This window comes from Uloborus diversus, chromosome 7 (genome assembly GCF_026930045.1).
Source record: "Uloborus diversus isolate 005 chromosome 7, Udiv.v.3.1, whole genome shotgun sequence".
In the NCBI taxonomy this organism is placed as follows: domain Eukaryota; kingdom Metazoa; phylum Arthropoda; class Arachnida; order Araneae; family Uloboridae; genus Uloborus; species Uloborus diversus.
In genome coordinates this window covers 44,888,977-44,901,923 of record NC_072737.1, presented here as the reverse complement: position 1 = coordinate 44,901,923, position 12,947 = coordinate 44,888,977, and the positions used below count along the sequence as shown (strand labels likewise).

The 12,947-nt window shown below is 31.6% G+C and overlaps 1 protein-coding gene across 2 annotated transcripts in view; it reads right to left on the bottom strand.

The window, feature by feature from the left end:
* Positions 1 to 12,947, bottom strand: part of LOC129225656 (dual serine/threonine and tyrosine protein kinase-like) — a 48,045-nt gene that overhangs the window by 8,867 nt on the left and 26,231 nt on the right. The window contains exons 8-12 of one of the 2 annotated variants that reach the window (XM_054860129.1): positions 11,318 to 11,421; positions 10,558 to 10,620; positions 5,904 to 6,038; positions 5,021 to 5,251; positions 4,465 to 4,540 (exon numbers count right to left, since the gene is read on the bottom strand). In XM_054860129.1, the coding sequence (XP_054716104.1) occupies positions 4,465 to 4,540; positions 5,021 to 5,251; positions 5,904 to 6,038; positions 10,558 to 10,620; positions 11,318 to 11,421 (609 nt within the window). The remainder of the gene's footprint in view (positions 1 to 4,464; positions 4,541 to 5,020; positions 5,252 to 5,903; positions 6,039 to 10,557; positions 10,621 to 11,317; positions 11,422 to 12,947) is intronic. The other variant, XM_054860130.1, reaches the window with a different exon arrangement.

Genomic DNA, 12,947 nt, shown 5'->3' with positions numbered 1-12,947 from the left:
ATAGGATGACAAGCACGAAAATCATCTTATTTGCTTCTTGTCTTGCAATAATAAAATTAAGAATTTCATCAATTGAATTAATTTTTAAAAAGAGGGAAGAAAAATGTAAGTATCAGTGTACTTATAAAAAAGAAAGTCTAGCTTATATGTTTTCAAAACCTAAAAAGTCAAATGCAAACAATTCATTTGTTGTAGTTCTTAAAGTTCTGCTCAACTCAACTGGATGTGTGCAGCTTAACATTTGGTCAATTTTTCAGGAAAAATAGATTAAGCATATTACCTTTTCGCTTCAGAAAACTTATTTTAAACTCTAGAAATCCAACTTTGCATTCTATCTGCTAATGGGTCTACATAACGGGCAACTCACTTTTTTGTTGTAAATCTAAGTAGACCCTCGTTTTAAGCGGGGGTTAAGTTCCACGGAAATGTCGCGTAAATCGAAACCGCGTAAATTGAGACCTAATAGTAGTGTTAAAATAGGGGTTAGGTTTTGTGGATAAAAAAATACTTCATTCTAGTGATGACTAATTGTATAATAAGTTTAATGTGTACTTATATCGATTTTTATCCACATCATGCAAAAAGAAAACAAACTAATTTCCTGCTCTGTTTATAAAGAAGAGCTGGCTGTGATGTAATGATAGTCCTTTGGCAGTCATTAAGAATTTTTCTCTGTAATTCTTTACAGAGCATTAACGCATCCATGATCACTTATGTCATTTCCATGATAGAATATTCCTTCACTCACAAATCAGAAAGATCATTTCTAATGTCTAGGAATGGCTCAAAATTTTCAATGTGAACGTTTTTGGTTGTGTGTCACCAAAGTCGGTATCCTCGTTGGTCACTCCTAAAAGCTCTTCTTCCCGTGAGTTCTGAATTGTGCAATCTTAATAACTTTACTTCTGGAAAGAGCTCTGAAACTAATCGCATAAAAATGTCTCCAGTGGCCCAAGCTCGATTATTAGCATGCCAAAATGCAGTTTATTACGTGTAATCTGCAATTTTTAGGAGTTTGGATTTTAAAAGAGAGGAAAATGTTATTTGTTTGCATTACCCCATCCGCGTAAAACCGAAACTCATCCGTGTAAAATAAACCCGCGTAAAACGCAGTGGGGGCGCGAGAGCAAAAGTAGACATCGGCGATGTAGTTTTGCGAGGCCCTTTTAATCATAAAATATTTTAAGACAAATCATTGAATTCATGGAATTAATTTTTGTACTAACTATTGGCACTTAGAGTTCACAGTTCATTTAATTGCTAGGACAAAAAAATTTCCTGACTAGTAGCACAATCAAAAAGTTATTTTGGTGGTGGGGGAGGGGGTGGCACATTGAAGGAAAAAAAAAAAAAAAACCTGATAGGAAAGGGAGGGTTCGGGGGTCCTCTCCCGTAAAAATTTTAAAATTTGTAGTTTAAAAACGCCATTTTAGGCTTTCTTTGCTGATGTAAGGGGAAAAAATTTACAGAGGTCTCGGTAGAAATTTCTAGAAATTGAAGCCTTAAAAACGCAATTATAGGCCATATTTATTGACTTTAGGGTCAGAGACTGTCCCAGATCAATTCTTTTGTTTAAGAAAAATAAGTCAAAATAAATCCCCTGCAAATTCTCAAAATTGAAGTTTCAAAAACAGAATTTTAGACAAACTTTGAAGATTTTACGGGAAGGAAGTGAGCTCTTCCCTCAAAAAATTTTGAAAATTATGCTCCTAAAAACTTTAGCAATATTTCATATTCAGGAGCTAGTCCACTTAAACTTTTTGTTAATGTAGTTTAAAAAACCTAATTGCTAATGATATAAAAGAAAGGCGGTATGGGGACCCTTGCCCGAATATTTTCTGAAATTCAAGCCTTAAAAATGCGATTGTAAGGCAATATTTTGTAATATTAGGCTCAGTAATTTTTGAAATTCAAGCTACAAAAACACAATTTTAAGCGATTTTCGATGTTGTTTAGTATTTGGGGGATTTAAGCTGGAAATATCGCAAAATTTAAGATCTGGAAACGAAATTTCAGATGCTCCATAATGCTTTCGGTGTGCATGTATGGAGAGGTGTGTAGGGAGATAGGGGAGGGGTGTGTGTTCGGAAGAGCAGCATTTTGAATATTTTTTTATTTTTAGACAAACTTAGGAAACAAGAGAAAAAGAAAAGAAATAGGACGGGAGTGGGAATAGAGTTCGCTGATCAATAACCTGTAGCTACTGAATATTTTAAATTCAGGTCCCGACAGAATTGGGCCCTGCATTTGCTAAGGCTGGCTCTGTGCAGTCTCTGCTGCAAGCACTATTTTGATTACTTTTGTGTCTGTTGCATTTAATAAGAGCTGCAATTGAAAACATGGAAATTTCTTAAAACTTTTGGGAATTTACTTCTGAGAATTTTGCGAGGTCCTATCAGCGCAGCACTGATAAAACGAGGGGCTACTGTATAGCAAAATCATTTTATTTCTTTCAAACAAAGATTTGACATCTATTTCAACTTGTTCAAGCTCATTTGGCTGATCAGAACATAATTTATCAGTACAGTTAGTTTATGTTTAAATGTTTGAGGTGTTATGTGGGTTACAAGTGTGAACTGATATTTTGATTGTTTAGCATATTTACTGAAGTGATTGTTTAAATCTATCACTCAAACTATGATAAATTTTATTATGTTAACATGGTTTTGTATATTCAGTAAATTACCGTCCATTAGCCAGGGCTAAAGCAGAAATACATGAAATACACCGCCAGCTCAGTCATTTCCAGCCGAGGACTGCAGTTTCGTGCTTATTAGCACTCATCAGCCCGGCATAGGAAAGTGACTGAGCTGGAGATGGGAAACCTCTTAAGAAAGCCAAGAGTGCCAAACAAACTGGTAGCTAATATAGAATTAGCAGACTAGACGAGTGACCGAAGCAATGGTTTGGTTCAACTCGAATATTGAAGGCAAGGCAAGACATGGTATATTCATATGCCTTGCCATGGCCTATATGAATATACCATGCCTTGCCTTCAATATTCGAGTTGAATCGAACCATTGCTTCGATCACTCGTCTAGTCCGCTAATTCTATATTAGCTACCAGTTTGTTTGGCACTCTTGGCTTTCTTAAGAGGTTTCCCATCTCCAGCTCAGTCACTTTCCTATGCCTGGCAGATGAGTGCTAATAAGCACGAAACTGCAGTCCTCGGCTGGAAATGACTGAGCTGGCGGTGTATTTCATGTATGGTTTTGTATGTTTAAAGTTAATGTCAACTAAGTAAACAACATTTATATTCAGTAAATTACCGCCCATTAGCCAGGGCTAATGCATTCTTCGGTTGGAAATGACTGAGCTGGCGGTGTATTTCATGTAACATTTATATTGTTTTCATTGTGTTTGTACTGTCAGATGGATGCTTGATCCCTGGGATCATATACCCTCTAAAGTCTAAACAAAGGGATCAAGTATGCCTAATATGCGATTTTTACAAACATACTTGTTCTATTATTAACAATCAGTGGCAATTTACTAAAAATATGTCTCAATAATTAAAGACTGTAATACTGTCTATACTTGAACATTACAGTTCGGAATTTTTTTTAAGTTGTATTTAATGGATAATGTAAACTTTGGAATGCTTTCCTAAAAAAAAGTTTTCCTTCACACATTCAGACGATCATTTCATGAGCTAAAACAAAAACAAAATGTTGCCAGTTTTTATGTACAAGTATAACTTTAATATAATTGTCAGGTTTCAAATTTCTACTTAATGATTTTGGTACATTTTTGGCTATGGGATCATGTATCCCTAGGGATCAAGTATCCCCAGTCTCCCCTATTTGATACAGCACATACTTTTGAAAAAAAAAAAGTTTGATTACAGTTTTAAACTAACACTTTATTCCTATTTTTATGGACCAAAAATCCAGCTGCAACTGATATGGGAGTAAAAATTTTTGGTACATAAAAATTTTCATCAAAAACTTGAAAATTTAATGCTTGATTGCAAACAATGTTTTTAAAGTAAACATTGGCAGTTATTAGGAAGAAAAAAAAGACAGGGGTGCATTTTCCGTTTGGACAATAAATTGTATTGCAAATATATTTTTAAAATTTTTTAAATATTACCAATAAAAATATGCACATTAATTAATCAAAAAGAAATTGTTCTAACTGTAAGTATTTTTTGAATGTCATCTGAGTCAGCATTTGATAGATGTCAGGTGTTCATTTTAAAACTATTTGAAAAGAATCAGATACAATTAAATTCCAGTGTTATAAGATACTATAACGCATTAGTTGCAGAGAAGTCTTACTTTGGTACCGTAAATATGATAAGTGACTTAGAAAAATGTTGCAGCTTGTACCCAGAGACAAATTATTTTGACAAAATATTTTGCTTCAAGACTTATTATATTAAAGCAAGGTTCTTGTTTTCTAGAACCTCTGTACTAAAGGATATAAGATGAATTAATTTAAACTTTGTTTTAAAGACTCACCATAAAGTATGATGTCTCTAAGTGAAGTACTTTCTAAGGCAAATTTTGCAATTCTAGGAGCGTGTAGTTTCCTCACCTAAAAATCCATTTATGTATTAATGTTCATTCTTTACATCAACATAATTCAGAAGAAAACAGAACAAGGTACTTTTTCAGAATTGGATTCATAAAAAGAATTTTTTCAAAAAGATAAATTTAACTGCCTTAAATTTAATTTAAGAGTACAATAACCTCAATGCCTTATGATATTAAGTATAATTAACAAAACAATAGACAATTGAATGACTCTACTTGATAAAAGTTTATAAATGCACCAGTCGGACATCATACAAAAATATGCTGGAGTTATTTATCTAGTCAAAGAAATATGCTCAAAGCTTAAACAACAGAAAGAGAAAGAAATGGTGGACGATGAAATATAAAGCAGATCACTGATAACAGTAAGAAAGAGATAAAACCCTCTTTTCTACCACCAAAAAGCATTTTAAATGTTTCGAGAAGACCTCAAAAATGATTTGAAAAACCATGCCTAAAATTGTTAAAACCAAATATTCACCTTAAGACGTTGTTCCTCGGTTCTTTCTAATCTCCCAGAATGCAAGGCTTCCAGATGTCTCAAAGATGCAGCAAATTGCTCATGTGAGGCTTTTAGCCGCTCTCGAAACTGGGAACAGATAGAACGAGCTAGCCTGGATTCACTGAGGCTTACAAGCATATCATAAGCCACACGCCTTTTCCATTCAGCATCAATTACTGGAGGTGCTTTCCAAGGAAGTGTTTGAACCAACTACAGGTTAGAGATCAACAGGATAAAAAATTTAAATTGTTAGTGTTAAAATATAACTATTTTAGTTTTAAATTATTAGATCACATAAAAACTCAGTATTTCAAATTGCTTTAAAACTTGAATCAATACTCTAACAGGATAATTTTGTATTGTTGTCTAGAAAACATTTAAATCAATGCATTTTCAAGTACAGATGCAACAGACTTGGCAAATGTAAAAACAAAATCATATTTTAAACTGTTTATTGAAATTACTTTGACGTAATTTCTATTTTTGAACAAAAAAACATAAGTTTTATATTTTTAGCCAAAAATAGGCTATATTATTCCGTTAGAAATTAACCTAATAAATTTAAATTCTTTTGGGTTTTATTGCTTACATAAATCAAATTTTTTTCCAGAAGAAATAAGGTACTTAAAATTGCTATTCTAAGCCATTAATGTTCGTTAACACATTTTACACTAATATTAGTAATTAAGCATGTTAGTAATCTACTGAGTTGAAGCTAAGCATTACTAAGCACATCAATCGGCGAAATTTTCACAGCCAGCCAATATTTACCACTAAAATTCAATCTAGCACTACAATGAAGCATTAAAATCAAGCATTAGTAGGCGGACATCGTTAGTATTTACAACTCTGCACGGCTTACCAGGGAGAGGAAATTTTCTGATGCAGATTTCCTTAAAAATGGATAATCAGAAAACATCTTGACATCATGGAACTCAAAGCCCCAAGATTTGTTATGTTGAGGGGATACTTTAGCTAACTGAAGTGAAGTTACTTTCTAGAGGGAAATATAGATTTTAATGACGAGCTCGAATAAATAAATCAGGGGCGCCCCGATGGGAGGTTATGAAAGTTCAGTGTGACATCCGAAAAATTTCCTCATTCAGCAAATTTTATCAAATGATTTAGAAAGTTTGGCAACATAATTGAAATACATTGCTATTTTTTAATGTCCAATTTGTCCCTTTTTGTTAGATGAACCTATGTGTGCATCATTGAGAAGCGATAAAATGAAGGGAGTGAAGACTTTCATTCGTTAAGTCAAGACCCCAAGTCAAGTGATAGATTTTAAAGCAAAGCATTGGAAGAAATCAGGTTTCTTTTGCTTGTTTCAGGCAAAATGTGCCAACCATTCATCACTGTTGAGTCAAGCCACTTGGGATCTTTGGGTCAGCTTTTGTTAAGCCAATGATTGGACTTGCTCCCTCCATTTACTAATTCCTGCTCTAAGGAGTGCATATTACATTTTATCATTCGGCAAAATTTGGATTTAAATTCAGAAATTCCCCCTTCCTGAAAATTTAAATTCAGGGCGCCCCTGAAACAAATATTTAGAAAATCCATAATGACAGATAAAAGCATTTGAAAAGGTGGAAATAACATATTCTCACTTGGTCAAACTTAAAGCAAGAAAAAGACCCTAAGAATGAGGTTCCACTTTGTCTGAAAAAAGACCCACCTCATTAGCCAAGGAAAAAAGGCTATGTTTGGAGAAAAGTAGGCATTAATTGAGAGATGTATGGAGATAAATAAAATGTGCTCTGAGAAATGATTTTTATCAAAGAAAAAAAAGTTGAAAAAAAAAAAACATATTTTCAACAAAGCTGTTGTTTAATCAGATTTTTCTCACAAAAATACCACTCAGGTTAACAGAAACCATTAGAAATGCAAAACAAAAGTTAAACTACTGATTTCACAGAAAACTTTTAAGAAAAAAAATAGCAAACTTTTACTCCTTATTTTTACAACTTAGTTTAATTTTCATAGTAAGAATTGAAAATAGCATACTAAAATTGAAAAAAATCAAAATCAGATGTAAGGTTATATTGAAAACAATTTTTTGAAGCGTAATTTTTTATCTCACAGGGCAGCTACACTATACAAAATAGAACAAAGAACTAAGACTAGAACAACTTTACAATCATCTTTTCTAAAATAAATATGGCTTTTTTTATTCTTACTGAAAAAACAAATCTTTTAAATTTTTCATTTATCTTTTCAGACAAAACCCATACACATGAATTCAAACCTTTAGCAGATATATTTTTAAAAGTTTACAACAGCAGGTTGCAATAGTAATTCTATTATGTTTTTTAAGAACTGTTAAAAATATGTATTTATTAAGTAAATTTTGCAATTCAGACGGTAGATCTGAATCAGGTTCTGGCTATAATGCAACATATAGAGACTTTGATTTATTTCCTTAATATATAATTAAACACAATTCAAACAAGCCATTTTTTTAATTCATTAAATCCTAAAATTGAAGCAGCTACACAGCAGCTTTTGTTACCTTAAGTTTGTATCAGAAAATAAATTTAGTTTTGTGCAAAAACTTTTCATAGCATAATAGTTTGAAAAAGGCTACTACAGTGAAAAGGAAAACGAAATACCTTTACAATAAAACTAAAAGGGAGATAGCAGGATGAAAAAAAGCCAAAATTGATTGAATGGGTTAGTTTATTAGAAGACAAATATTTGTTCAAAACTAACAAAATGCAACAGTTTCCAATTCGAATGTATTTTACAACCATTTAAAACAGATTACAAAGTATATTATAAAAACTAACAAAATGAAAATATAGCTAATAAATTATAAAATTTAAATTTACTTTATAATACCATATGAGGGGGTGGGGGGGAGGAGTTCGAAAATTGGCTGGCTATGAAATGCAATAAATTCTTTGGAGAAACAATGCAATGAAACATGCAATATAAACATTTTTTAAAGAAATCAAACTGGAACAAGAGGACTATATTAAGTTTCGCATTCCAAAAATGTTTAGTAATATTGGTTTTTACTGCTACCATAGTAATTTAAATTACACATGCACAAACAAGGCTATTTAATGCCTCAAAAAATATTTGCTGAAAAAGATTTTGATAGAGTTGATTCATTAAGAAAATGCTCCAGTTGACTATTTGTGGTTAAACATACAAATTAAATGTTTCCTCATCTTCAGAAGAGTTTATATCTAATATTCATCTTAAAAAAAAAAAAAAAAAAACACTAGATGTAGACTTTTTGTTAGGTTTCACACCTTGATGCATATTACTGTAACATAGCTATGAATTCTCCAGTACATACCAAATTCTTCATAAGGAAACTGAGGACTTTTTATTTTTTTTATTCATTTATTTATTTATTTATTGTCTTCAAGTTACCCACCTATAAGAAATAACACATACTCACTTTGGAATTTATGATTTACTTAGAATAATTAAGATTTGTATTTAAAAAGAAAAAAAAAGGGGGAGCTGATTCACAGTCATGAGCAGCTTGTGAATTAGCTTTCAGCTAAAAACCTCTTTTTGTTGTTATTCTTTCTAATGGTGCTGTTTTGTTAGAGCCTAAACAGTTACTTGTTTTAACATAGGTGCTCAAATTAAAATCCAAACTAAAGTCAAAGAGCAACATTGCTATATTGGTGAGTTAAGCTTCTACACAATAAAGGGGCCCTTATGGATCACAACCCTCAAGTTGTTCTCAATTCAGTAACAATAGTGAACAACAATGTGATAGATTTGAAATTGTTAGTCATCTAGGGTATCTTTGAGCCAGTCCGAATAACTTTGCATTACATCATATTTTTAAAAATTGTAAGGAAGCCCGGGGGTTAGTTAGCATTGTGATTTTAAAAAACTCCACGGTTGATTCAGAGCGTCCCTGAGCCCATCACGTGATCATCATGGATCCAGCCATTGCTTTGAGTGGAAGGATTGAAAACGTGATTTTCGTTTCGGTAAGTGAAATTTTGATCATTCAGTATTTGTCGTTTTGTATAGTAGCGTATTCACACAGAGGTAACATTTACAAGTTTTTAGTTTCGTTGGGCATTTAGCTAAGGGGTTATAAGTCCATTTCTGCTGTAGTTGATGAACATTTGTTTTGGTTGCCATGTTTATTTTATTTGTCGTGTTGGTTTTAGTTGGCATATGTACTCGGGGACTTGTTGACATAAGCTGACTGGGTATGCCAACTAACCTTGCAACAGCGGATAAGTTCAGACATGCTACAGTTTGATGAAGAAAAAAGCTGAACTTCATGCATAACAAATAAAACCTTAGAAATTAACATTTGAGAGTAATTAATATGCTTTCAAACAGGGAGCTATCTATTTTTTAAAATTCAATTACATTTTTTTTTTTCAATTTTATTTTTTCAAAGATTTTAGAAACTTCAGATGGTAATGGACTCAGTCATAAATACAATCAAACTTTTGTTTAAATAATTTTTTTTTCTTAAATTTATTATATCTGAATACAGAATATTTTTTTTAATGAAAAAGCAGTGTTAAATTATTTTTAAGTTTCCTTTAACATGTGCACCCACATTTGCAGAAATTGTCCACAAACCCAATGAACAACCGATATTTTTGATACACATTAACATGTCTAATTTCTCTTTTTAGCTTAATGTAAAAGGAACTGGTTCTGCTAACCATTCATATATCGGAATTATTTTTTTTTTTTCTAAGCTATCAATGTCACGTAACTAACCACTGTCGAGAACAGAGTTCGACAATTTCGAATTGAATTACTCAACATGAATAGAGAAAAAAAAACAAGTTTGTTTGCAGTTTTAAAGCATTTTGAAATCAGTAAGACAAGAAATATTGAATCGCTTTTAAAAAAGACTTATGTTCATAACACGCATGCAATCTCGTCACGGACGATCGCCGAAGCTTGCTTTCCCGCAAAATACACCTCGTCCACGCGTTCGACACAAGCCCAGAGTGATCTGCGTATAAATAGTGATGATGAAGAAGATGGAATTTTGCCTTTGCAATGTGAGGTTGGTGTGAAAGACTCAAACAAGAAAAAGGTCGTAGGGACTCAGAGTCATAAGATTAATGTTGGGGGTTTCATTGCGAGGACTATGTAGCTGTGAAATACATTTACAGGGTATACCCTGGAAAAAATACGAAAATCGGGAAAGGCGAATTTAAAGTATCTACCATGAAGAAATATAAGGGAAACTTTTCTGTCACATGATCTTTTCCTATCACATGCATATATTTGTGATACATGAAGGTCCATTAAGTTAAAAAAAAAAAATTTTACAAAAAATAAAAAATAAAATAAATAAAGATTTAAGTTGAAACTTGACTTGAAATACAAGTCAATAAGAAAAAATATTCATATCTCTAAAAACATACATTACTTAAATTTAAGAAATGAATAGTTGACAAGAGAACCTAGTATAAAATACTTTTGGCAAGAATTTGAAAAGAAAATTTAAATACATTAAAATAATTTTTTTCGAGGGATTAAAAAAAATTGACTCAATATAGTACCTGTTTCATTTTTTCAAATAATACCCTCAAAAGAGATGAACTTGTTTTAACAGTTACTTCAACCTGAAATGAAATTTTTCAAAAAATTACTAAATTATCATTTCAGAATAATGAATTTCATAAGAACATACCAAATGTAAAGCAATGAATTGATAAAACAAAAACTAGTACAAATGCTTAGTTGATAGGACTACGCCTAAATATTGAAGCTTGATCCAGTTCATTAAAGAAATGCAAAAGAAACAAAGCTTTGAATCTCTTCAATTCTCTAAGAGATGTACAAGAAATGTATAATTCATAAAAGTTTGCTTGGTTCTTGAATAACAATCAAAACAATTGTACTTTCCACAAAGTTAATTTTTAAGTAAAAAGAATTCCTGACAGCTAGTCGTTGCCTTTTGAACATGGAAATTTTTGAATGGTGAAAAAAAAAGTATGTGTAGAAAAATCAAAATTTTAAAAAGTCATTTATTTTACTTCAATATACATTTCTTTCGTTATCAGTACTGTAATTGGAGGGAAAGCAAGAGACGTCCGTTCTAAGAAATATTTGGTTTCTTATTGCAAATTTAATGTCAATCGGTATCTTCCCACTATTAGAAGAAAAAATATTGCTTTTTAAATCAAAGCTGACTAAGAAATCTAAACAGACCTTTTTTGGCTTAACAAAAATCCGTCAATTATGATATCTACCATATAAAATATGCCACAATATTTCTTCCCCAACCACAGCAATCCTTGCACCGTAATGTTGCATTACCTGATAAGCTGCAGTTAGAATTTGCTTCAATGCATTGCTTGCTTGAGAGTGTTCTGATGAATCTTTCAAACTTTCCAAACTGCTGAGACACCTTTCTAGAGTTCCTGAAATTATTACAACATTGTATCAGAAATCTTTGAGAGGTGTTTTGCACATAATACTTTCAAACCTATAAAATAAATTACAAAACCTCTCATCATAATAGCAATGACCAAAGAGTTCATTAATTGAAAATTTCCAAATATAAGTTAACAGTAAATTAGAGATACACCAAATACCGTATTGTGCCACATACTGAATACTCAATTAAAATTCTAAGCGAATATTGGGCCTAACACTGAATATCTGATTAAAGTTTTTAACTGTAATACTTGATTTTATTTTATGCCAATTTAAAATAGTTTATTTTGTGCCTTTTGTGAAAAGTAAATGCATTTCCATTCAAAATCCTAAAATTATCTACATTAAAAGTATAATTATTAGTTTAAAAATAAATTTAAAAAATTAAATAAATCATTCCAAAAGCAAATTAATATAGCAAGTGGGTAATTTGGTTATGTTTATCTGAAATTCTGCATAAATTGATAATTAGTCTCTTTCCTAATGTATGATTTTATAGCTGATAATTATGGTAACATATGTGATAAATAACATTGTAGAACCCTTAATATCCCAGCAACATAATTTACCATAATTAAACTTTGATTACAAATTATTTGTTTAATTAGACTGCTTTTAAAAAATATTTAATTTATATTTCATAAGGTACAAAACTTCAGAAATTAAAATGCTGGAAAATTTAATATTCAATTATTTCTTTTATATGTTTTTATTCATCGCCTTTAAAATGATTACTGAAATGGTGAAAGTTTTTCTTTCATCTGCATATTTTTAAAAAATGTGATATATTCATGAACACTCAATAAGTTTGCTTATTGCACGATTGCTTATTGCTTTCATTTGACTGTTTTGATGTCCTTTGATTTTATTTCCCCACCAGCACCCTCTGCAGCACCACTGTTGACATAGACAAACATACACACAACTACATACACACATACACCTACACACAAAGACAAACATACACACAACTACCCACACATTCATGCCTGCACAAAGACACAAACACATATGCCTACACACACATACCCCCTAAACACAAATACACATACCCCTCCACACACAAACACACACCCCTACATACACACATTCGTGATTGCGAAAAACATAATTTGAATTCAAGATGTCATAATTCATTTTTTTTTCTGGTACTGTATTTAATAAATGAGTTTGTTATAGTAAGGTTGATGATACATGTCATAAAATTTAAGAAAACGAAGAAATTTTATAGTCTAAAAAAATGTGTGTGTCTACCAAGTGCCAAATATCTTAATTTGTTTACTATTTGGTTGCTGAATATTAAATTATTCAGCCAAACTGAATATTCGGTCTGCCTGCCAAATAGGCGGTAGACCAAATGCCAACTGAATATTCAGTGCATCTCTACTGTAAATGGTTTGCTTGATCAAATCTGCATTTAATACTATTGGTACGCCTAAAAATTCAAAAATTTAGTTAGTTCAATAAGTTACAGCCCTATAGCCAGGGCTAAATTTAGAGCTTCAAACTC